General features: G+C 37.9%; 1 protein-coding gene across 1 annotated transcript in view; it reads left to right on the forward strand.

Annotated features, from left to right (window-relative positions):
• LOC126190947 (chitin synthase chs-2-like) overlaps positions 1 to 26,404 on the forward strand; it is a 252,167-nt gene that overhangs the window by 102,776 nt on the left and 122,987 nt on the right. The window contains exons 8-10 of the mRNA XM_049931591.1: positions 7,729 to 7,917; positions 8,016 to 8,250; positions 25,864 to 26,117. Coding sequence (XP_049787548.1) covers positions 7,729 to 7,917; positions 8,016 to 8,250; positions 25,864 to 26,117 — 678 coding nt within the window. The remainder of the gene's footprint in view (positions 1 to 7,728; positions 7,918 to 8,015; positions 8,251 to 25,863; positions 26,118 to 26,404) is intronic.

Raw genomic sequence — 26,404 nt, forward strand, 5'->3', positions numbered from 1 at the left:
GTAGATTATTGTTATTGATTACCTTGCAAAGATTAAAACAGTAACTGGAAGATACCACTTAAATCCTGTCAACCAAAAGCTTATATGAAGTGAGGACTGGAGCGCAAAAGAAAAAGAATAACCTTTAATTGGAATGATTTGTAAATCTAAAAACTCAGGCATTTACAGTATAGATGATTGGGAAGTCACCGTATTCATGACATTTGCACATAGTCCATGCCCAAACCAAATTTTTGTCTGTAAAATGTTTTGAGCCCAATAAATAGGTTAAGACAACCATAAATGAGTAGTTTCTAGTACTTCGTGAATTGCAGTTCAAGAAGGGAATCTTCTCATTGGAAAACCACCGGAAAAAATGCATTGACCTAAAAGATGATCTCCAAAATAAATATGTGTATTTATGTCTGCTCATGAGAGAATACAAGATTCTTTTCATCCAAGCATGTACTTAATGCAAGTACCATTCTATAATGTAGGGCATGGAGTTCTGAAGAATCTTATTCCCTTAATAAAAAATAATAATTAAATTTTGAGACATCCAGCGCACACAAATGTTTGAATTAATAGAAGGTAACTGATTACTAGTGGGTTTACAGAAGGTAAGAAAAGTATTACGTAACAGCTTTTAATTCAGCAGTAGGTGAGTATTAGGCAAGAAGATTTAGTGATTGAAGTTTTAACACAACTTCAGAGTTCACTATGTGTATGTTCTTCATCACAAACATTTAATGTAAACCGAGTGGAACCAGGAAGTTAAAAAGACTACATTTGACATCTGTAGCAGTAATTACTACAGTGCAATGCCATAATCCAATTTTTATACCACAAAAATAAATTCATCATCTCCTAGCTGTACACATGCATACGCAACACTCATATTAGTACAACTAAAAAAAAAAGTGGACTGATAACATCTGTATGTGCTGAGTCTTAGATTTAGTAATCAGAGCTATGGTACTAAAACTCATCATGCCAGTCCAAAGTTTTGCTTACATTTATCCCTCTTGTTAGTGTCTAATAGAAATGTAGAGACCTGCCCATCAATATGTGTGTCTGATTCTGTCTAGAGTCTACCAAATCTGAAGTCACCAGATGTTGAAGAATCATGGAAATAATGCATGAATGCAGAATGGAAATACTTCAAGAAAACTGGGTGTAGATGAGCCAGGATTTTGAACAACCATTTCCATCCCATTAGGGTTTCTCTTGTACCCTACTATGTTTATTAATTGGAATTATCCTTTGATCTCTTTTTTCTTGCTTTGTTGGTTGATTTGGGAGAGGGGGCCAAACAGATCATTGGTCCCATCGGATTAGGGAAGGATGAGGAAGGAAGTTGGTTGTGCCCTGTCAAAGGAAACATCTCTACATCTACATCCATACTACACAAGCCACCTGACGGTGTTTGGCGGAGGGTACTTTGAGTACCCCTATCAGCTCTCCCTTCTATTCTAGTCTCGTATTGTTCATGAAAAGAAAGATTGTCGGTATGCCTCTGTGTGGGCTCTAATCTCTCCGATTTTATCCTCATGGTCTCTTCGAGAGATATACGTAGGAGGGAGCAATATACTGATTGACTCCTTGGTGAAGGTATGTTCTCGAAACTTCAACAAAAGCCTGTACCGAGCTACTGAGCGTCTCTCCTGCAGAGTCTTCCACTGGAGCTTATCTATCATCTCTGTAATGCTTTCGCAATTACTAAATGATCCTGTAATGAAGTGCGCTGAAGCAATTTAGGGAAATTACAGAAAACCTGAATCAGCATGGCCTGACCTGGGTTTGAACCGTCATCCTCCCAAATGTGAGTCCAATGTGGTAACCACTGCACCACCTCACTCAGTTTTCCTTCTTGTTCAAGGTTATTGTTTTCAGCAGTTCTGGATCTTCTGTCTGTTCAACAGCAGTGTCATATAATACAGCAATACTGAGATTTTGTCCATTCTGATGTGTTCTGCATTCCTTGAAATGCAGTTGACGTCCTTGTGTTTGCATCTGCTTTTGTATACCACTTTGAAATTGTAATCCTGAAGGTTCAGTGCCCATCTCACCATTTGACCTGATGGATTCTTCAGGCTATACAACCAGGATGGAGAATGGTGGTCCATCACAACAGTGAATGGTTTGCCAATTAAATCTGACTGGAACTTGTTAATGGCCCAAACAGCTGCAAGACAAATTCCTAGGTTGCAGAGTGGTTCATATTGGAGAATACTCTGGAAGTATAAGCTATCACCTTTATAGCACCTTCCTCGATTTGCACTAGAACTGCATCTATCCCATAATTGCTAGCATTGATATGAAGTTCTGTCTTGGCACTCTCATCATACAACGTGAGGACTGGAGAAGAATTAGCACCCATTTAAGAACGAAGGGAAGATCTTTGTCACACCTCGTTCCGGTAAAATTTAGTGTCTCTGTCAGTAGTTCTTGCAAGGGACATTCCTTAGTATATCACACCAGCCAACGATGTTAACCACTGTGCCACACAGCATGCAGCACATATTGTGGCAATGTGGTAATGAAAAAGTTCTGGTAGAATGTATTTAATTTAATGAATAATGGTAAAAACTCACCTTATTGTAAGGGCACTGATTCATTAAAAGGCACATAAACAAGACCAAGAAATTTGCTAGCTTTTGTATGAATTCTTTTTGAGACATAAAGTCACACACACACTTCTCAGTGCTAAATTGTGCCAGCAATGCAGTTTGATTGGGGTGAATGCTTGTGTCTGATGGAGTGGGTGAGAGGAAAAAGAAGGTGGGGAAAGGTAGAGTTGGAAAAGGGTGCAGTTAACTGGGAGAGAGAGGCAGTAGGTGTTTGGGATATGAATCCAGGAGGGAAGAGCAACAGGTGCATAGGGCAGGAATGTGGGACCAACAGAGATGAGCTTCTTTTGGCCAGAGGCAGGAGGAGTTGAAGACAGCATGTGATGACATGGAGGAGTGGAAATAGGAGGGAGAGGGAGAACAGAGAAGGGGGAGACTGTGGTTGTGGATGCAGGATGAGTTTGGGTCCTATTGTGGTGTGAAGGGAGATGTGGGTCTGGGAATAGCATGTAGACTGTGGTCAGGACAACTGCAGGACAGAAGGATGGGTTGTAATGACAGTTCTCATACACATAACTCAGGGAAACTGTTCCTATGAGTAAGAGGGATCCAGATGTCATGAATTGTAAAGCTGGCACTGAAGTTGAGTGTGTTGTGTTTAGGGAAATGTTTTGCCACTGGTTGGTGAATTCTGTTCTTCTCCAGTTTGTTGATGGTCATTCATTCTCACTGGAAATATACTGGTGTTTACACTCACATAAAAGATTGTGCAGATTTGTTTTCACATATGGCCCTGCTTTCAATGACATATGTGTCCTGGGACTGAAATATGATGTGGTGGGTGGGTGAGCATGACAGGTCATGCATCTGAGACTTGCCTGTAGATATGACCCAAGTGGAAGTAGATTTGAAGTAGGCATAGCATAATGAAAGACCAGGATATTTTGTAGCCTAAGTTGAGTGGGTAATTGAAGTTATTTTTAAATTAATGGTTGGTAATTTATTTTTGTATAATTGACATTAAGATCTGGTTATAATAGAAGGAAACATTCCACGTAGGAAAAATATACCTAAAAACAAAGATGATGTGACTTACCAAATGAAAGTGTTGGCTGGTCGACAGACACACAAATGAACACAAACATACACACAAAATTCAAGCTTTCGCAACAAACTGTTGCCTCCTCAGGAAAGAGGGAAGGAGAGGGAAAGACGAAAGGATGTGGGTTTTAAGGGAGAGGGCAAGGAGTCATTCCAGTCCCGGGAGCGGAAAGACTTACCTTAGGGGGAAAAAGGGACGGGTATACACTCGCACACACACACATATCCATCCACACATATACAGACACAAGCAGACATATTTAAAGACCATATTTAAAGACATTAAGATCTAGTTAATATCCGAAAAGCTTGAATTAGTTTATAACATGCACGGTCAATGAAGAACGCCAAAGTTATTTTGAAGTGTCTATGTACATTTCTATGTCCTATTTTATATTGTAGGTAGTATTTAAAGTTTTGAGTTCAGAGAATATATCCTTCACATACTGTTTCAGTGTCATAGACCCTGTATGAAAATTGCGTTCATGTGCTGTATTATAACCATAAATGTCACAGTTAGACTTGAAAAAATTAACGTGATTACTGTGATAAATATGCAAATACTAAAATGTTGTTGTTGTTGTTGTTGTGGCCTTCAGTCCTGAGACTGGTTTGATGCAGCTCTCCATGCTACTCTATCCTGTGTAAGCTTCTTCATCTCCCAGTACTTACTGCAGCCTACATCCTTCTGAATCTGCTTAGTGTATTCATCTCTTGGTCTCCCTCTACAATTTTTACCCTCCACGCTGCCCTCCAGTACTAAATTGGTGATCCCTTGATGCCTCAGAACATGTCCTACCAACTGATTCCTTCTTCTAGTCAAGTTGTGCCACAAACTCCTCTTCTCCCCAACCCTATTCAGTACCTCCTCATTAGTTATGTGATCTACCCATCTAATCTTCAGCATTCCTCTGTAGCACCACATTTCGAAAGCTTCTATTCTCTTCTTGTCTAAACTATTTACCGTCCATGTTTCACTTCCATACATGGCTACACTCCATACAAATACTTTCAGAAATGACTTCGTGACACTTAAATCAATACTCGATGTTAACAGATTTCTCTTCTTCAGAAACGCTTTCCTTGCCATTGCCAGTCTACATTTTATATCCTCTCTACTTCGACCATCATCAGTTATTTTGCTCCCCAAATAGCAAAACACCTTCACTACTTTAAGTGTCTCATTCCCTAATCTAATTCCCTCAGCATCACCCGACTTAATTCGACTACATTCCATTATCCTCATTTTGCTTTTGTTGATGTTCATCTTATATCCTCCTTTCAAGACACTATCCATTCCATTCAACTGCTCTTCCAAGTCCTTTGCTGCCTCTGACAGAATTACAATGTCATCGGGGAACCTCAAAGTTTTTATTTCTTCTCCATGGATTTTAATGCCTACGCCGAACTTTTCTTTTGTTTCCTTTATTGCTTGCTCAATATACAGATTGAACAGCATCAGGGAGAGGCTACAACCCTGTCTCACTTCCTTCCCAATTACCGCTTGCCTTTCATGTCCCTCGACTCTTATAACTACCATCTGCTTTCTATACAAATTGTAAATAGCCTTTTGCTCCCTGTATTTTACCCCTGCCACCTTCAGAATTTGAAAGAGAGTACTCCAGTCAACATTGTCAAAAGCTTTCTCTAAGTCTACAAATGCTAGAAACGTAGGTTTGCCTTTCCTTAATCTTTCTTCTGAGATAAGTCGTAGGGTCAGTATTGCCTCACGTGTTCCAACATTTCTGCGGAATCGAAACTGATCTTCCCCGAGGTCGGCTTCTACCAGTTTTTCCATTCATCTGTAAAGAATTTGCATTAGTATTTTGCACCTGTGACTTATTAAACTGATAGTTAGGTAATTTTCACATCTGTCAACATCTGCTTTCTTTGGGATTGGAATTATTATATTCTTCTTGAAGTCTGAGGGAATTTCACCTATCTCATACATCTTTCTCACCAGATGGTAGAGTTTTGTCAGGTGTGGCTCTCCCAAGGCTGTCAGTAGTGCTAATGGAATGTTGTCTATTCCCGGGGCCTTGTTTCGACTCAGGTCTTTCAGTGCTCTGTCAAACTCTTCATGCAGTATCATATCTCCCATTTCATCTTCATCTACATCCTCTTCCATGTCCATTATATTGTCCTCAAGTACATCGCCCTTGTATAGACCCTCTATATACTCCTTCCACCTTTCTGCTTTTCCTTCTTTGCTTAGAACTGGGTTTCCATCTGAGCTCTTGATATTCATACAAGTGGTTCTCTTTTCTCCAAAGGTCTCTATAATTTTCCTGTAGGCAGTATCTATCTCACTCCTCTTGAGATAAGCCTCTACATCCTTAGCCATTTTGCACTTCCGGTCGATCTCATTTTTGAGAAGTTTGAATTCCTTTTTGCCTGTTTCACTTACTGCATTTTTGTATTTTCTCCTTTCATCAATTAAATTCAGTATCTCTTCTGTTATCCAAGGATTTCTACTAGCCCTCATCTTTTTACCTACTTGATCCTCTGCTGCCTTCACTACTTCATCCCTCAAAGCTACCCATTCTTCTTCTACTGTGTTTCTTTCCCCCATTCCTGTCAATTGCTCCCTTACGCTCTTCCTGAAACTCTGTACAATCTCTGGTTCTTTCAGTTTATCCAGGCCCTATCTCCTTAAATTCCCACCTTTATGCAGTTTCTTCAGTTTTAATCTACAGTTCATAACCAATAGATTGTGGTCAGAGTCCACATCTGCCCCTGGAAAAGTCTTACAATTTAAAACTTGGTTCCTAAATCTCTGTCTTAGCGTTATATAATCTATCTGAAACCTGTCAGTATCTCCAGGCTTTTTCCATGTATACAACCTTCTTTCATGATTCTTGAACCAAGTGTTAGCTATGATTAAGTTATGCTCTGTGTAAAATTCTACCAGGCGGCTTCCTCTTTCATTTCTTAGTCCTAATCCATATTCACCTACTACATTTCCTTCTCTTCCTTTTCCTACTGTTGAATTCCAGTCTCCCATGACTATTAAATTTTCATCTCCCTTCACCACCTGAATAATTTCTTTTATCTCATCATACATTTCATCAATTTTTTCATCATCTGCAGAGCTAGTTGGCATATAAACTTGTACTACTGTAGTAGGCGTGGGTTTCGTGTCTGTCTTGGGCACAATAATGCGTTCACTATGCTGTTGGTAGTAACTTACCCACACTCCTATTTTTTTATTCATTATTAAACCTACTCCTGCATTACCCCTATTTGATTTTGTATTTATAACCCTGTATTCACCTGAGCAAAAGTCTTGTCCCTCCTGCCACCGAACTTCACTAATTCCGACTATATCTAACTTTAACCTATTCATTTCCCTTTTTAAATTTTCTAACCTACCTGCCCAAGTAAGGGATCTGACATTCAACGCTCTGATCTGTAGAACGCCAGTTTTCTTTCTCCTGATAACGACGTCCTGTTGAGTAGTCCCCGCCCGGAGATCTGAATGGGGGACTATTTTACCTCCGGAATATTTTACCCAAGAGGATGCCATTATCATTTAATCATACAGTAAAGCTGCATGCACTTGGCAAAAATTACGGCTGTAGTTTCCCCTGCTTTCAGCCTTTCGCAGTACAACAACAGCAAGGCCGTTTTGGTTAGCGTTACAAGGCCAAATCAGTCAATCATCCAGACTGTTGCCCCTGCAACTACTGAAAAGGCTGCTGCCCCTCTTCAGGAGCCACACGTTTGTCTGGCCTCTCAACAGATACCCCTCCATTGTGGTTGCACCTACGGTACGGCTATCTGTATCGTTGAGACACGCAAGCCTCCCCACCAACGGCAAGGTCCATGGTTCATAGGGGGGGAATGCTAGAATAAAAATTAGTTATTTGGACATGGAGGCTCCTGCAGATTGAGATTACAATAGTTATTTCTCTCTAATAAGGATCACTCAAGTATTAAATTCTCTGAGTACTGTTATGGTTTGATTTACAGAAAATTAAATGTGTATTTTTTGATTTAATTGTGCATACCTCTTTCATGTCTATGTAAAGAATACAGTAAATTGCATATAGTTTTTTTCTTCTTCTTTTTCTTCCAGCATGCATGGATTTGGTTATTGTGGCTGTTTTCTCAAACTTGGATTACGATTCACCTGTGGTCACCCCAATGCAAACGTCTTTCACCAACAGACAGGTTATTTGTGACTCCTATGTATAACTCACTGCTCATTGATCAATCTTTGGCATTAAACAGAAGGCGAGATGATACAAATATGGAAGTGATTGAGGTAAAGCTGAATTTATATGCATAGCTAAAAGAAGACTGCTTGCATTTTATTTTCATAACATTATGTACTTTGTGCTAAAAGCATCTAAAAAATTGCAGCCTGATATATTTGCTGATGATGAACTTGATGATGCACATATCACAGAGAAAGAGATGCTTGGGCCTTCTGATGAGGTTACTCGAATTTATGCTTGTGCTACCATGTGGCATGAAACAAGAGATGAAATGCTTGAGATGTTGAAATCTGTTTTTCGTATGGATATAGACCAATCAGCTCGGAGACTGGCAAGAAAATACTTTGGTATTGACGATCCTGACTATTATGAATTTGAAAGTAAGTAAGGCCTGTGAATTGTTATCAGTGATTCAGTTAAATGGCATGGTCAACAACATGTTTAATTTATTAGTGTTAAGGAGAAGACAAAAGTGCAAAACTAATTTAAATCTATTTATTGTAAATTCCCTACTCTCTATTAACAATAAAACGAAAACTCCTTTGTCCAATGCATCCAAATGGAAACAGATTCTTGTACGCTTTAGTACAGAACGAATGAGAGTAAGTGCAACAATAAACTACAACTTATTTGTATTCTTACTGTGGTCTGGTCATTGTTTTACTTGAGCATTACATAGTAATTTGAATTCCACAGCTTTCGTTCTTGGTTCCTAATACATGATTAGGCTGGGTTAATGTAAATAATTATAAGATTTCATTTCCAAATTCCATTTCTATAAGCTTGTTTTTTTCACATAATTCACAATACAATTTCCAAGACTAGTAGGAAAATAGAAAATGTCCTATATTTTCAAGATTCTGATAGAGAAAGACACTACGAGGTTCTCCCAACTACTTGCTGCTATGAAATTCACGTAAGTACTGGGTGCAACTGGACATTGTTAATGCCAAAACAATGTTAAGTGAAGAAATTTACAGGCTCTTAAGATATTGTTACCTTACTTTTATTTTACACAAAGTAACCTTTCAAGTAGGGAGAAAACCGAGAAAAACCAGGGATATTTTTAGAATTCTGGGGATTTTTCATTGTTTTACTTTTCAGTTAAATTTTTGTAATTTTGACTGGTACGAACCTATACTCTAACAAAGGATGTTATTGTATCCCACTATTGCAGAATAATAATTCAACAACAACGCATAAACGAGAGAAAAAAAAAAAAACCAAAATAACTTAAATTGAAAAGGAAATGCGCCATATACAACAATGATACACAGTGCTCATTCAAGCGCCTGTCAATTGAAAATGTGTCTAAGGCTTTAGGAAGACTATGCAGTGCTTCATAACAACAAATTGCCTCCAATGAACATGAAGTCGCAACTGTTTACATAGATTCTCCCGCTTCTGGCAACAGGAATGTGGCTGTTGGCTGTGCAAGCAGTAGCAGCAAGCAGCTAGATGCTACCGGGAAAAGGGGGTGCCAAATTCATATTCTTGAGGAAAAAACTTGTTTCACAAAGCACCTAGCATCCAGCGCACGTTTGTCTATTGATTATTCATATGATTTTGAAACACTTCCCTGTTGGTTTTTGAGCATTTTTGAACACATTTTAAGTTGATTTCTGAATGAATCAGAAGTTGACTTTTGAATGCATGCATAGTGTACGTGAAGTCACTGTCAGGAGAATCCTCATCGCATCTAGAAATAAACTTTCCGCAGACAAAAGTTCTATTCTGGAAGTAACGCGGAAAACATGTTATTCGAACATGTAACAAAGCCTAACCAGAAAATAATCGCGGGAATATTCGCGGGATAACTAAACCTGTGATTCTGACAGGGTTAGTGAAGTTTATCAGCGAACAGATTTTGACAGTGGAAGCAATAGCTACAGAATTGGTGATGACAAGATTGTTTGTTAGAAAGAGGAAGGAGAAGAAACGGGGACATCACACAAATTATGGAAGAATAAGATGATTCCAAATTTATATAAAAATTTCGTAATACTACTTTTCGATCTCATGCTTGAGAATCTGTTGCGTATGAATGAAATGTGAAACCATTTCCTGACATAAAGCTTTTTGCTTGTAGTAGGCCTATTCTCTCATGTTATAAAAATGGCCATTTGTGCCAAAACATTCTCGTTTATTTGGTGTGTTACAAAATTGCTGCCATATTAGAAAGGCCTATTTTGTTTTATCTAGCAGACAGTGACAAAATAGATGCAATCAGATCGAGAAACTACACCCGTCTTGGGTATTATTTGTATTAACATCTTTTTCAGTATTAGATAATGACATTTCGATTCTTCATGTAGCAAAGTGTTTGACGAACTTTGATGAGGTAATAGATTCTTTCACAGAAAGGAAAGCACGCCATGTAAAGCTGTAGCAAGATTAGAGAGAAAAAATGCTAGAGGCTAAGGTTTGAAGAAATGTGTAATTTCTTGTGTACCTCTTGTCAGTATTGTACCTAAAAACAAAGATGATGTGACTTACCAAATGAAAGTGCTGGCAGGTCGACAGACACACAAACGAACACAAACATACACACAAAATTCAAGCTTTCGCAACAAACTGTTGCCTCATCAGGAAAGACGGAAGGAGAGGGAAAGACGAAAGGATGTGGGTTTTAAGGGAGAGGGTAAGGAGTCATTCCAGTCCCGGGAGCGGAAAGACTTACCTTAGGGGGAAAAAAGGACAGGTATACACTCGCACACACACACATATCTAACCACACATATACAGACACAAGCAGACATATTTAAATATCTTGTCAGTATTGGTTTTATATATCCTATATTTAATTTTATGTCACACAGAACAGCAAGTTATTAACTAATAGGCAATAAGGAGTCCATATTTTCTGAAGAGTTCTTGTTCTTTGGATTACAAATAATCCCAACCGCTATTAATTGCGAGATTTTTTTAAAGAGGGGCAGGCTGTCAAACCGGCCGACTGGGAGCAGGAGACACACCACAGGACATTTCAATTTCCACTCTCCTGAATATAGTTTGGACATGAGGTAGAAAAATGCTTTATGAAGAGGAGTGTCACTGCACTTTGGCATACTTAAGACCAAATAATATGTCTTACATTTCCTTGAATACATATGTTTTATGTTTCAGACTTTTCAGAAAGATGTGTGCTACAAGATGAACATATTTTGAAAATTCGATTTTTTTTTGTATTGACCCGGTTCGCAAATGTCGTAGATCTGGGGCTGATGTGCAGAGTTATAGTGGGTAGTCTCCACGTGACCCGAGTTTACATTTAGTGATTTTGCTGTTTCCCCTTTGTTTACTCTCATGTCAAATGAAAACAAAATGGATATCTGTGGCCAGGAGCTATCAAGTGAATTAAAACACATTCACATAATTACAGAAGACTGAAATATGTCATTAGTTTCAGATTTTATTTTATTTCTACCTTTCTGACAGTCAAGCATTAATCACCTTGTGGAAAAATGAAGCTATTTTTGACTGTTTGCTAAAGAAATTTGACTTTTGTTATTATGCCATAATAAAGAACCAAACATGATATAATACAGTACTGGTGCTCCAAGAAAATTTACATCCCGAAAACCACACTGGAAAGCTTAATATCAGGTTGAGGTCTACTTCATTGGAATCTGAACATGCGAATGTGCCCTTTAAGTATGCACTTTAAATGTGCACATTTTAATATGGTTCACGAAATTCCGATGCTCTTGCAGTATCCTCTGATGTCTTGTTTCTTTTATGACATAATGTATGATCTTTCAATGTTTTACATGTACGTATATACGGGCTTCCTACGTCATGATAGCTACCCAAGTGCGGTGACACCTGTTATCTGCGCTCTCTGTCAACTGCTGAAACGAACCTATTTCTAACAGGTCGAGGGAAAATATTGCGAATAGTGGTTTGAAAAGCGTTACTTTCAAAGTAAATATCCTTTTATGTAAGGTTGAACTATGTGCAAGAATGTACCATGAATTTATTAAATCACAGAGCGTTTGACTCTCATTTAAAAATCAACTCTTTGTTGACAAGACATTTGGAAGACTTTAGAACCCTGAAGATCAGACATTTATGTCAATATTAAAAATTTTACTGGCATATTTGTGTGATATGTCTTAAAGTGTAACACGCGCAAAGAAGATCAACAGTATATGCGAAAGCTTAGCTTCTCTTGCAGCTTGAGACCAATATTGTATGTGAAACATATGCAACACTATGTATATTCCGGACTGAGATTTTCACTCTGCAGCAGAGTGTGTGCTGATATGAAACTTCCTGGCAGATTAAAACTGTGTGCCAGACGGAGACTCGAACTTGGGACCTTTGCCTTTCGCGGGCAAGTGCTCTACCAACAGAGCTACCCAAGCACTGGTCCTCACAGCTTTACTTCTGCCAGTATCTCGTCTCCTACCTTCCAAACTTAACAGAAGCTCTCCTGCGAACCCTGCAGAACTAGCACTCCTGAAAGAAAGGATATTGCGGAAACATGGCTTAGCCACAGCCTGGGCGATGTTTCCAGAATGAGATTTTCACTGTGCAGTGGAGTGTGCGTGATATGAAACTTCCTGGCAGATTAAAACTGTGTGCTGGACCAAGACTCGAACTCGGGACCTTTGCCATTCGCGGGCAAGTGCTCTACCAACAGAGCTACCCAAGCACGACTCACGCCCCGTCCTCACAGCTTTACTTCTGCCAGTATCTCATCTCCTACCTTCCAAACCTTACAGAAGCTCTCCTGCAAACCCTGCAGAACTAGCACTCCTGAAAGAAAGGATACTGCGGAAACATGGCTTAGCCACAGCTTGGGGGGTGTTTCCAGAATGAGATTTTCACTCTGCAGTGGAGTGTGCACTGATACTTCCTGGCAGATTAAAACTGTGTGCCGGACCGAGATTCGAACTCGTGACCTTTTCCTTTCATGGGCAAGTGCTCTACCAACTACGATACTGCAAGAGCATCAGAATTTCGTGAACCATATTGGTAGAGCACTTGCCCGTGAAAGGCAAAGGTCCCAAGTTCGAGTCTCGGTCCAGCACACAGTTTTAATCTGCCAGGAAGTTATTATGTATATTAATTTAAACTATTAACTTTCCCTGTTTGTGTGTTCTTGCTACTTAACAGTGATGTTGCTGTTGGCTGACTACATCACGTGTCCTATGCTCTGAATATCCGCTGTCATCGGCTGGCGATATCACGTAACACGAGCTATGAACGGTTTACAAAAGCGCATCGATATCTCAATTTCAATGATTCGGAAAGTAACAAGTGGTGTTTGGTGGAATTCCAATGTATGCTTTTGTAATACGAAAATACGCAGCGTACATGTTGCTGCACATCAAAGATATTTCCAAACATGTACTAAGTTAGCACATGTGACATATTTGTTAGGTAAACTAAGGTCATGTGTTAGTGGTAAGTTATTACTCAATGCATACTATGCCTTTTTCCACACCCATTTAACATATGCCACTTTGTTGTGGGGAAACTCACCCGGAGCAAAACAAGAAGGCAGTCAGATGCATCCATGGAGTCAGAAATAATGAGGCTTATAGACCATATTTCAAAAATATAAAAATACTAACAGTTGCAGCCCTCTTTATACTAAGTTGTCTGATACACACAAAAGAAAACCAACACAGTCACAAACTACGACAATCTATCCGTCACCATGACACATGTATAAAACAGCAAATTGACATCCCAGTTGCTAGACTAAAGAAAACTCAAGATAGTTACAGGTACATGGGAGTAAAACTAGTTAACATGTTGCCAATAGAGGCACATAATGTGTCACTGAATGAGTTTAAAAGTGTCACAAAGAAATGGCTTAGAGAAAAAGCTTTTTATACAATAGAAGAGTTTATAATGTGCACTAAAGAAGATCTAAAGTACCGGTACTAATATAGTTTCACTTAGATTAAACTTATACATGTAAATATAATGCAAATACATTGTGCAGCATCAAGGACAAATTTTTGTATCTTATTAGACAATAATGATCTACAATATATTACACCATTTCTGTTAGTTATGTAAACTGTATATGTACACAAATGACGACATCAATTGCATTTTTAATGCCTAAAGATGGATAATAAAATAAATAAATAAATGTCTTTTTCCAGGAGTTTCGTTTTCTAAAGAGCTGGGAAATTGTATGCCAGTGTATAAAACCATAACCATTCAAAGGATCGATAAGGGAAAATATACTGTCAGCTGGAAGAAAGTGTATTTTTAACTGGGAAATCCAGGAATTTTTTTTTCCTTGTCCACGTATACACATTGCAATCTGATATTTGTGTTAGATAAAACTCTACTTTGGTAATATATAGATACCTTACACGGAGGTGACAAAAGTCATGCAATAGTGATATGCATATATACATATGGTGGTAGTATCTCATACATGAGGTATCAAAGGACAGTGCACTGATGAAACTGTAATTTGTACTCAGATTATTCATGTGAATAGATTGCCAATATGATCATGTCCACACAACATGAATTTAGCGACTTTGAATGCGGAATGGTAGTTGGAGCTACAAGTGTGGCGCATTCCATTTTGGAAATAGTTAGGGAATTCAGTATTCTGAGGTGCATAGCGTCAAGAGTGTGCCGAGGATAACAAATTTTAGGCATTGGAAACCATTTGCAGCCATTCTTGGATTTCATGTTCCCAAACAATGATGGAATTTTTTTGGATGACGATGTGCCATGTCACCAGACCACAATTATTCGCATCTGGTTTGAAGAATGTTCTGGACAACTTGAGTGAATGTGGCCATCCAGATAACCTGACATGAATCCTATCAAACATTTATGGGACATAATTGAGAGGTCAGTTCGTCCACAAACTCCTGCACCAGCAACACTTTCACAATTTTGGACAGCTATAGAGGCAGCATGGCTCAATGTTTCTGCACGGGACTTCCAACAACTTGCTGAGTTCATGCCATGTCAAATTGTTGCACTATTCTGCACAGTAGGAGGTCGGACATGATATCAGGAGATATCCCATGATTTTGTCATCTCAGTGTAATGTTGGTTCCAGGTCAGTGGGCGGAAATGTATGAAGAAAGGCTACACCATATGTGAGTAGATAAGGTGAGGTTTGTATGTGTGTATTGGAATAAGACATGAGAAAGAATGGGTGGTGGGGAGGGGATTGGTAGCATGAGGTACAAGTTTGTGTAGCAAAGGAAAGAATAGAAAATAAAATGCAAAAATACATGAGAATGACAAGGAAGAGTGATCAATGTGAAGGCCTAGGATTAATTATATTGGTAGGGTGATGTGGAATATGAGATGCAGCACCAACAATCAGTGTGGTCACAGAGACCTGGGCTGTGCATGAACAAGATGATTGATACAGTGTGGTTCGTAATTCAAAGTGTGTGGTGTGGTTTGAAAGGCAATGTATAAAATACAGGAAAGAAAAGGATGGACAGTGAGTAGAGTAATGTGATAGAAAATAATAACAAAGGAATATTGCACTGGGGTACGGGCTGGAAGAAAAGCCATTAGGCAAAAATCAAACAGTGGTAAATCCAGGATGGAATAATGACAGTACATTGAAAAGGATAGATTGCTACTCATCATATGGTGGAGAAGTTGAGTCACAGACAGGCACAACAAAAAGACTGCTAAATTGGCCAAAAGGCCTTCTGAAACGGACAACACACTCATATATTCACAACTTGTCACTTTCTGCACATAACCACTGTCTCTGGTTGCAAACAATGATGCATGATGGGAGAAGCAATCTGGATGTTGGGGTAAGGAGGAGGTGGGGATGAGAAGGGGGAGGGACAGCAGGTTGTAGGTGGGGAACAGTGAAGTGCTTCTTGTGGAGGCATACAGGGACATGGTGGGAGAGGGTAGAGCAGCTAGATGCAGATGGAAAGAAGACACAGGTGAATGGAGGCAGCAGAAAAGGAAAGAAATAAAAAGGGTGTGGATGCATTGGTGGAATGGAGGGCCATGTAGTGCTGGAGTGGGAACAGGGATGTAGATAGGTGGCTGAAAGACGGTGACTATCTGGGCTTTAGACCAGGAACTTAGGAAGAGATTTTTATACTGTCTTCTTTTTCATATATTTTTTGCATTTCATTTTGTAAAAAAATTATTCAGAAATGACAATTTTTTTTGACTCTCAGGTGTAGTACTTGAAGGTTATTAACACTTATTTCTATAATGAGTCTTGAAACAGGACAACACATTATGGTATGTTACAACTTTTGCATATGTATCTGGAGTCTTGGCACACTTTCTTTTCCAGCAAACCACGTTTCTGTGTATTAGCATACTTTTCTGTGAATATCTCTGTTGTTATTTATATAACCAAAGAAAAAGCTATCTACATCAACATCTACATCCATACTCCGCAAGCCACCTGACGGTGTTTGGCGGAGGGTACCTTGAGTACCTCTATTGGTTCTTCCTTCTATTCCAATCTCGTATTGTTTGTGGAAAGAAAGATTGTCAGTATGCCTCTGTGTGGGCTCTGATCTCTCTGATTTTATCCTCATGGTCTCTTCGTGAGATATGCGTAGGAGGGAGCAATATACTGCTTGACTCCTCGGTGAAGGTATATTCTCGAAAGTTCAACAAAAGCCCGTACCGAGCTACTGAGCGTCTCTCCTGCAGAGTCTTCCACTGGAGTTTATCTACCATCTCCGTAATGCTTTTGCGATTACTAAATGATCCTGTAACAAAGCACGCTGCTCTCCATTGGATCTTCTCTATCTCTTCTATCAACCCTATCTGGTACGGATCCCACACTGCTGAGCAGTATTCAAGCAGTGGGCGAACAAGCATACTGTAACCTACTTCCTTTGTTTTCAGATTGCATTTCCTTAGGATTCTTCCAATGAATCTCAGTCTGGCATCTGCTTTACCGACGACCAACTTTATATGATCATTCCATTTAAAATCACTCCTAATGCATACTCCCAGATAATTTATGGAATTAACTGCTTCCAGTTGCTGACCTGCTATATTGTAGCTAAATGATAAGGGATCTTTCTTTCTATGTATTCGCAGCACATTGCACTTGTCTACATTGAGATTCTGCTGTGTTCAGCAGAGCTCCTGATTGCCCATTTTTGCATGTTCTCTTGTAATTCCATGGTGTTAAATTGTTTTATGACTAACAAAAATGTACACATTTTATTCTATTGTGATGGATGTACACAGAGATTTAGTTTAATGCCACTACTTTCATTTTGTAGCTTTAATTGCTTTTATGATCACTTGTCACTTTCTGCAAGATTGCTTTGCACACCCTGATATACACTAAATGTGTACTCTTTTATTATGCAGGGGCCTGAAGATGACACAGTTGAATGCTAAGACTGGTGGTCAAGATAAAATAAAATAACACCTCAGTTACATGGCTGCTGGCGAATTTAATTGATATTGACAACTTTCTGTGAATGTTCACTCACAATAACATTCAGAAAATGCCTCCCTGTAAATCATAGAGGATTCTCATTGCTGGAGCACCTTCCTCACCAACTTTTTTCTGTGCTGTTGCATGTTTTTCTACAATTTCCCTAATGACAGACATGAAACTCTGCAAGTGCCATATTTGCCTTGTAACTGAATTGTGGAGAGAATTATCATTTAAGGATAATTCCAGAGTGTGAGAAAATATTTTTACACACTTTTCTTACTGAGTGACGTAATTGTTAACTACAACCTTACTTGAATTGTAATTCCACAATACAATGGGTTTTTTTAACTTTTCACCAATATTTCTGTCAGTCTTTTGTTGAGTTGTGTTACATGTGGTCAACATCCACATTTCTCCACTAGCGCCCCACTTGATAGCAAGCATCTTGTCAGTTGACTTAAACTCAGTTTCTGCTCATCTCAATTTTCTTTGCAGTTTTGGCTTATCATGTCTATTCTTATGAAGAGTACCACATGCAGTTGTCATAGAAGCAGGTATGAGCTGGAGTACCAATCGCCACATACAACAAGTACGTGTAGTGTTGCAAACCTCTTAAACAAGTACTTCGTTTCTGTTACCAACAGCTTGTGGTTATCAGGTTCAGTAAACAGTGCGATGGAGTATTTGAGACCCAGTCCCGGATCTAAGATTCCCCCCCTCCCCTCTCCCCCCCCCCCACCCTTGTGCATTTGAGGCAGGATGTCAAAAGTTTAAAAGAATCCATTTTTCAAAAAAAAAAAAAAAAAATTCATTTTGTAACACACATCTTTCTGAAGAGTTTGATGTATAAAACATGTATGTTCGAGGAAATGTAAGACTTTTTATTTGGTCTTAAGTTTGCAAAAGTTCAGTGTCACATGTCTTCACAAAGCATTCATCTACCACACTTAACTGTATTTCGCTCTGTGGAATTCAAATGTGTATACTTTGTAACGGAAGCCATCAAACCTATATTTAGGACAGTGGAAATTAAAATGTCCTGTGGTACCTTTCCTGCTCCCAGTTGGTTGGTTTGACACACTAACAACATTTTTTTTTAAATAAAAAGACACCCTCACAATTAATACTGGGTGGGATTATTTGTGACTAGGAGAATAAGGACCCTTCAGAAAATTTGTACTCTTTATTGCCTTTTAGCTAATAACTTTATCTTTTGTGTGACATAAAATTCAATATAGGAAAACGTAAAACCAGTAAAGACAAGAGACAAGCAAGACAGTATCCATTTCTTTAATCCTTAGATTGCACCATATTTTTCTCTCTGATTTGCTACAGCTTTAAATGGCATGCTATTCCTTTGTGTGAAAGAATCTATTACCTCATCAAACTTCATCAAACGTATTGCTACATGAAAAATCAAAATGTCATTGTCTAATAACCTACTGAAAAAGTTGTTAACACATATAGTACCCAAGATTGGTGTGATTTCTTGATTTGATTACATCTATTTTGTCACTGTCTGCTAGATGAAATGAAATATGCCTTTCTAATATTGCAACAATTGTAACACATGGCAAATAAGCGAGACTGTTTTGAGGCAAATGGTCATTTTTATGTACCTCATTTACTTAAATAACACAACAGAAAGTAATTCATGAAGTACCATTGTCAAATGCATATCAAGCCTACTACAAGCAAATAGTTTCATGTTAGGAAATAGTTTCACATTTCATTCATATGATATCCAGTTCCTCAAGCTTGAGATCGAAAAGCAATAGTACAAAATTTTTGTATAAATTTGGAATCATCATATTCTTCCATATCATTTGTGTGATGACATCATTTCTTCTCCTTCCTCATTCTAACAAACAACTGTGTCATCACTAATTCTGTAACTATTCCTGCCATTGTCGAAACTTTTTCTCTGGTTAAGTTCATTAAGCCTGCCAGAATAAGTATTTCAGTTATCCCACGTTTAATGTCCAGTTAGGCATTATTACATGTTTGTACAATGCGTTTTCCACACTGTTTCAAGAATAGAATTTAAGTGGCTGCTAACTGGGGACTGTACAACTGGCTCTTAGTAGTGTAGTGATCTGGCAAAAATTTTCTGTCAAAGTTTCATTTTCTTGGACACACCGAGAACATAATATGTAATCTTTCTTACCTGTTATTCATGTTAACCATTTATTTCTGCTCTGGTAGTCTGAATCTATGGATTTTGTTGATAATTATAACAATGTTGATCATTTGCACACCCAGTCAAACACATAAACGAACAACAATTGCCATTCACCCATTTGGGTTTATTTGGTTCAGCTTGTATAGCCTCGTCCTCTTTTGTCTGCAGGAAAGCTTTTTATTTCTAGGTGTGACAGGGATTCTCCTAGCAGAGACATCATGTACACTATGCATGCATTCAAAAATCAACTTATGATTCATTCAGAAATAGAATATGTTCAAAAACAAACAGGGATGCTTTAAAAATCATATGAATAATTGATAGACAAACTTACACTGGATGCTAGCCACTTTGTGAAATTAGGTTTTTTGAATTTGGTGCCCCCTGAAATTGCCGCCTCAAGCAGATATCCCAGTTTGACACCCCTGCTCTGTAGATCTAGGAGTTCTGCGACCAGAATTTACAAATAACTTCAGTAGAATGAAAATGACACTCAAGTCTCCCAAAGAAGTAGCATCTATCAAAAAATCCTTAAAACCTAAATATTCTGTTGGTTATGATAACATATCAATGAAGTTAATCAAAGAGTGCTCATGAGAGTTGAGTTCTATCTGAAGTTATTTGTGTAATCAATTTCTTATCAGTGGAATATTTCCAGACTGGCTAAAATATGCTGTAGTTAACCCTCTTTACAAAAAGGGGTAAAGAGATACCATCAAACTATTGACCAATTTCATTCTTGACAGCTTCTCAAAAAAAAAAAAAAAAATACTTGAAAAGTTTGTATTAAAGCATCTCCTCTGGCTGCAAATAATATATTGTCCAAGTCACAGTTGGCATTCCTCAAGGGTTCCGATATAGAGAGAGCTATCTACATGCACAGTGAGAATTTTCTTAATTCATTAGATTATAAATTAGAGGCTACTGGCACTTTCTGTGACCTCTCAAAATCCTTTGACTGTATGAACCTCTGCATTCTTTTAAGTAAATCAGAATATTATGGTGTCACCGGCAGTGCTACGAAATGGTTCGTGTCTTACGTAAGTAACAGGAAACACAGGGTGTTGTGAAACACCTGTCCAGTAAGCAGTCTGTCTTCATGTGACTGGAAATGAATTACATGTGGTGTTCCTTAAGGTTCCATCTTGGGTCAGTTGCTTTTTGTTGTGTGCATTAATGACCTCTCGCTATTACATTGCCAGATGCTAAGTTTGTTTTGTTTGCAGATGATACAAACATTGCAATAAGTAGCAAGTCAAGAATAGATTTAGAAATGGCTGCTAATCAAATTTTCACTGACATCAGTAAATGGTTTAAAACTAATTCATTCTCATTAAACTTTGAAAAGACCCACTATGTCAAGTTCAGCACCTGTAAGAGATTTCTTTGCAGATTGTGTATAACATATGAAAGCTTGCAGATCAAACTGAGCAAAAGCTGAGCTTTTATCATGCAAAAGTGGGCAATGAGACTCATTTGTGGTATACATTCAAGAACATTGTGTAGAAACTGGTTCAAGGAACTCTGTATACTAACCACTGTTTCTCAGTATATGTATTCCTTAATGAAATTTGTTGCAAGTAATATATCTCTATTTTGACCAATAGCTAAATATATAGTATCAATACTAGAAATAAGAACAATCTAAAAAAAGTCTTAAAAACCTTATCTTGGTCCAAAAAGGGGTCAAACATTCAGGAACACACATTTTCAATAAATTGCCAGCAACCATTAAAAACTTGTGGTTTCAGGTAAAGCAGTTTAAAACGACTCTGAAATACTATTTTAATAGACAACTCCTTTTGCTCTGTAGGTGAATATCTTAACAAGGACTGTTAGACCAACTTAAGTAAAAATGTCTGTTAGATTTCAGTTTTGACAGAACTTGGTGACAATAGTCAAGATTAGGTATTTTATGTATAAAAAAGTTATTAAAAGTTCATAACTATTTTTCATTCTGGCAGTATATTAATTCTGTTAATATTAGCTGTTCCATTTTACTGTAATGTATTCACCTACTGTGGCAATCTCCTCACAAATGATCAGGGTAGTGAGTGTTATATTGAAATGTTTTATGTTTTTTATGGTGTACTCTCTGGCTTGTTCCAGACCCACTAAAATCTCTCATTTTTGGGTCTATGGAAAAAAATTCTGAAATCCATTGTCTTTCCATTTTGACTGTCAAAAATGCATGGATTCGCACTGGTGTAGACATAAAATTGATTCGTTGTGTCAGCTATGAACTGCCACAGGTCTTCTGACTGAAATATAAGAAAAAATGACAGTATGCTTGACACTTTAACCAACTGATTTTTGTGTCCTGAAGCCCAGTCATCAAACGTGTGCTTTAATGTGTGGAAATTGGTTTGTTTGTAATCAAAAGTGTCATTAAGATGTGCTTGTTTCTAAAGTGTTTAACTATCACTTTATGAGCCTTTGGATTCTGAATAGCTATTGACTACTCCTCTTGCACAGCCATCAAACTGGTGTGCTGTAGCAGCTGATGTAAAGGGCTGAGGACTTTTACTTCACAATTCTGTTAAATTCACACTCATTGTCAGTCCTAGTATGTACCTGCATGATCTCTCAATCTGTGCAACCATGGCAACATGACAGTTGTCTTGTAGAAAAGAAGAACACAAAGTTAAACCTGATGACAATATCCAAAGTAAAATTGAATTATCTAACAAGGGACCACAGCAGCAAACGTAGATGCACACTCAAACATTGAACTGGACCTCTGAGCAACTACTAGAGGAATGGTCCAGAAATACAACTCTAATTATATACACATTTGTAGTACACAGGTGCCTGTGACTCAGAATGCATTAACACATCTAAAGCAATGAAGAACTGCTTTGGATGTTTAAACATGTCAATAGCACTGTAGTAAAACCAAAAGGTTGTGCTTAAACATGACAGTAGTACCAGCGGAGCAGTGGAACAGAGTGAATTAACTTGCCCAGTCAAAGAGTTAATTTATTACTCACTGCCTTCATTAAATATCATAAGTAATCAGTTTTAAAAAATATGAAGTTTGACTAACACATTTTCATTTACTAATGCTTTATTCACCGGATCAGAACTATTCAGTACCAAAATTAGTTACAAAGATATTATACATAAATCAAGGATGTTTCAAAATACAATGGAACAGCAGTTCACAGCGAATCCCAAAAAATCAATCAAATACACAAATTTAGAATTACTGTGCAAACTAAATCGAACTCATTCAATTGGCTTCATCAAAAGATTGCACAGCTGGTTATTCCCATCAATATGTTCCAACAAAATTTCAACATTCAGAAATCTGTCATGAACATAAAAGTGCCAAGTCTGTATATATGTTTTGACTATTGATCATATTCAGAATTTTTTGCTAGTTTTAATGCAGTAGCATTATCAGTGTTAAGTGCTGCTCAGGCATTTCAGCTAATTTAATTGGTGTGTGACGCAACAAAATTAATTCTTTGGCTCCTTCACTTGTGGAAATAATTTCTGCTTCTGTCTTAGACAAAGCCGCTACCTTCTGCGACACACTGGTCCTTGATACTGACTCACAAGAGTACTCTGTCTCACTGCTGATTGTGGAACACCTTGTCTGCTTGTCACTAACAAAATTAGCATCATTATAAACCGCCAAAGCTTCTTCTCTATCATAATACTACTATGTACTTTGCAGTCTGCCTTGCGGCAGGTCTTGTCATGGGGGAAGCCTCGTCAGAGAGATCCAATACATGAGTGTCTAGGGACGTGATTCCAGTGGTGGTTTCCTGTTGCCTTCCACTGATAATGATGAAATGATAATTAGGACGACACAACACCCAGTCCCTGAGCAGAAAAAATCTCTGGCCCAGCCAGGAATCGAATCCGGGCCCCTTGGCATGACAGACTGCTGCGCTGACCACTCAGCTATCAAGGTGGACCCTATCATAAATCAAAGGATAATTTAATGTGTCTTCCAAATACCATAATATGCATTTAACTTGATTCCAGCTGTCAGCAGCTGGTTTTGCCACAGCTTGAACAGTGTTATTCACCATAAATGTAATGGATGAGTTGATATTAGAAGATAAATAAAACATCCATTTGCCTTGTGACAGGGGATGAAACTGCTTCATTTAAATCATTCTGTTCATGTCCAATAGGAATTGAGATAAACGGGAATCGAACATTTGAAATCTTTCCGATATTTGTTTTGTGTATTTTTCTTAACTTATCATAACTGCTCCATCTTCATTTTGCTGTATTGTTATGCCAAGAATACTGTCATGTTTACCTGTTGTATATCTATATAATTCACATTGTAAAGAATTCTGAAAAGCCGTGGTTTCTTCTTGTCTCTGCCAAGAATTAGGCCATCTACATCACAAATTATGACCCAAAGCCTATTGTCATTATTGAGACAGCAACCAAACACAAATTTATTTTAAATTCCTTTATTCAAATGGTACTGTACCAGTTGTGAATCATTACAATTCATCATCAGATGGCTTTCATGCTTTCATGAAAGCATGAAAGCCGCCTGATGATGAATTGTAATTATTCGAAACTGGTAACAGTACCTTTTGCATAAAAGAACTTAAAATAAATTTGTGGCTGGTTGCTGTCTCAACACCATCAACATTTGTCTTCAAATAACAGCCATGGTCTCCAACCATGTCATCATATGACAAAATTGTATTGTCATTGTGTTTAAATTAAAATAGACAAAAAGACACGCACATGATCTGTATTATCTTTGAAACATTCTGATTGTTCTGTATATACTTCAGGTACACCATTCAAAAAAGCTGTTGTCACATAATTTTTTTTTAATGCAGCTACCTGTAGCTAAGATCGACTGGTGTCATAATGTGAAACAGGACTAAATGCATCTTCATAACTGAGTCCTGCTTCCTGAACGTGTCCTCTACCAATCAACTTGGCTTTGAAACAAGTACCTCCATTGGTTGAAACTTTGCAATGTAGTACCCAGTGATTCAGCAATACTTTGGTATTCATAGTATGTTCAACTAACAGTCGCATATTGTTTCCCTCAATGTTTTACAACCTGATGGGACTTAAAAGTCCCTTCCTATCCATAGTTTCATAAAACAGCATGGAGGTGCATTCATGCATCCCAATCTGTTGGGATGTCTATGTCCCTCTCCTGTGGCAGAGGAAACTTTTTGCTGTGATGGTTCAGCATCTCTGCCCACAGATGACAATAAAAGATGGGTTGCCATATATCTGCATTGTTCATAACATCATAAGAGTTTATGAACCCTGCTGATGTGAAAGGACATTATAGTGAAACTTTTGATTTGTATAATCTACTTTTTATAAATTTTTCATACCTGCTTACATAAGTACTACTAAATAATTTATCTGATCAGACAGAGTGACTAAATCCTTTTTAACAATATAATGAAAAGGGTAGGTTGTTACTCATCATAAAGTTGACACACTGAGTTGCAGGTAGGCACAACAGAAAGACTGTTACATACTTTCCTTTATATTGCTGGCATTCCGACCTGGTATATCTGTTTTACTTGCAATGGTAATAGTCTCCACAAATTTTAAATCTTTTGGTTTAACACTTCATAGTTTGGGTGGGAAATCGTAAAGCACTTCAGTTTCTTCATTAGTAGCTTGCATCCATTTTTCGTTTTCATTTGACTGCAGTACCCCCAAAAATAATTCAAAAACACACAAACATACATGGCATTCTTAACATTTTCATATGCTATCCATACTCTTTTTTTACCATTTTTATGGCTTATTTTTCCTAACAAAACAGTGGTGTTCAGCATGCTCATTCAAGCTCATAATTTCCATTCGTACTAAAGCTTGTGTTGTGCAATTCTTAGGTGGTTGTCTCCCAAACTCTTATCATTCAGAATTTCCTTCTATTGTAGTATTCTCTGATTCACTTTATCCATGACCTGGTCTCTCAATCTTTTCGTGGTCTTCCACGTTCTGTTCATTCCAAAGCTCTTCTTGGTAGTCTTTTTTTTTCCCATTCTTTGTATGTGGCTAAACTATTTTAAGAAAATCCAGGATGGAATGTAACAATATTATGAAATGGAAAGTTGCCACTCACCGTATAGTGGAGATGCTGAATTGCAGGTAGGCACAACAAAAAGACTGTCACAAATAAAGCTTTCAGCCCATAAGGCCTTCATCATAAACAGACGACACACACACACACACACACACACACACACACACACACACACACACACGCAAACACAACTCACACACACGACTGCAGTCTCAGGCAACTGTAGCCACACCATGGTAGAGTGGCTACAGCTGCCTAACTGAACATAACAAACTAAATTACAGCTGTAAGAAAACTATTTTTGCATTTATATAATCATTGTGTTGATTAAAGGTGTGATGTAACTGCTGACATGTTTCCTCTCTTTACAGCACACATATTATTTGATGATGCTTTTGAAACAACTGATGGAGATCGCGTTGTCAATAGCTATGTAAAGCTGCTAGTGTCAGTAATTGATGAGGCTGCTACACTTGTTCATGGCACAACTATTAGGCTGAGGCCACCTGTAAAGTACCCAACACCTTATGGTGGCCGTCTTGTGTGGACCCTTCCAGGCAAGACAAAAATATATTGCCACCTTAAAGATGGCGACAAAATTAGAACCAGGAAACGTTGGAGTCAGGTGTGTATTCTGAATTTAACATATATAATGAGTTATAAGTGTTAATCATACGTTTTTTCATCTAGAAACTACTTTTTGACCAGTGTGTTCCTTCCATTTTACACCCTATGTTGTTACTTCCAGATATAACTTTAAATGTGAACATTTTAGTTTAGACTTTACTGTGACTTTTATTGTCATCGAATGAAATAACAAATTTGCTGTTACCAGTCACTGTGTATTTATCTCCATGATGCATTTCAAATGTTTAAACCTCCATCATTGGGTGGATCTGCATTTGATAGTAT

The sequence above is a fragment of the Schistocerca cancellata genome, chromosome 6 (assembly GCF_023864275.1).
Source record: "Schistocerca cancellata isolate TAMUIC-IGC-003103 chromosome 6, iqSchCanc2.1, whole genome shotgun sequence".
Taxonomy (NCBI): domain Eukaryota; kingdom Metazoa; phylum Arthropoda; class Insecta; order Orthoptera; family Acrididae; genus Schistocerca; species Schistocerca cancellata.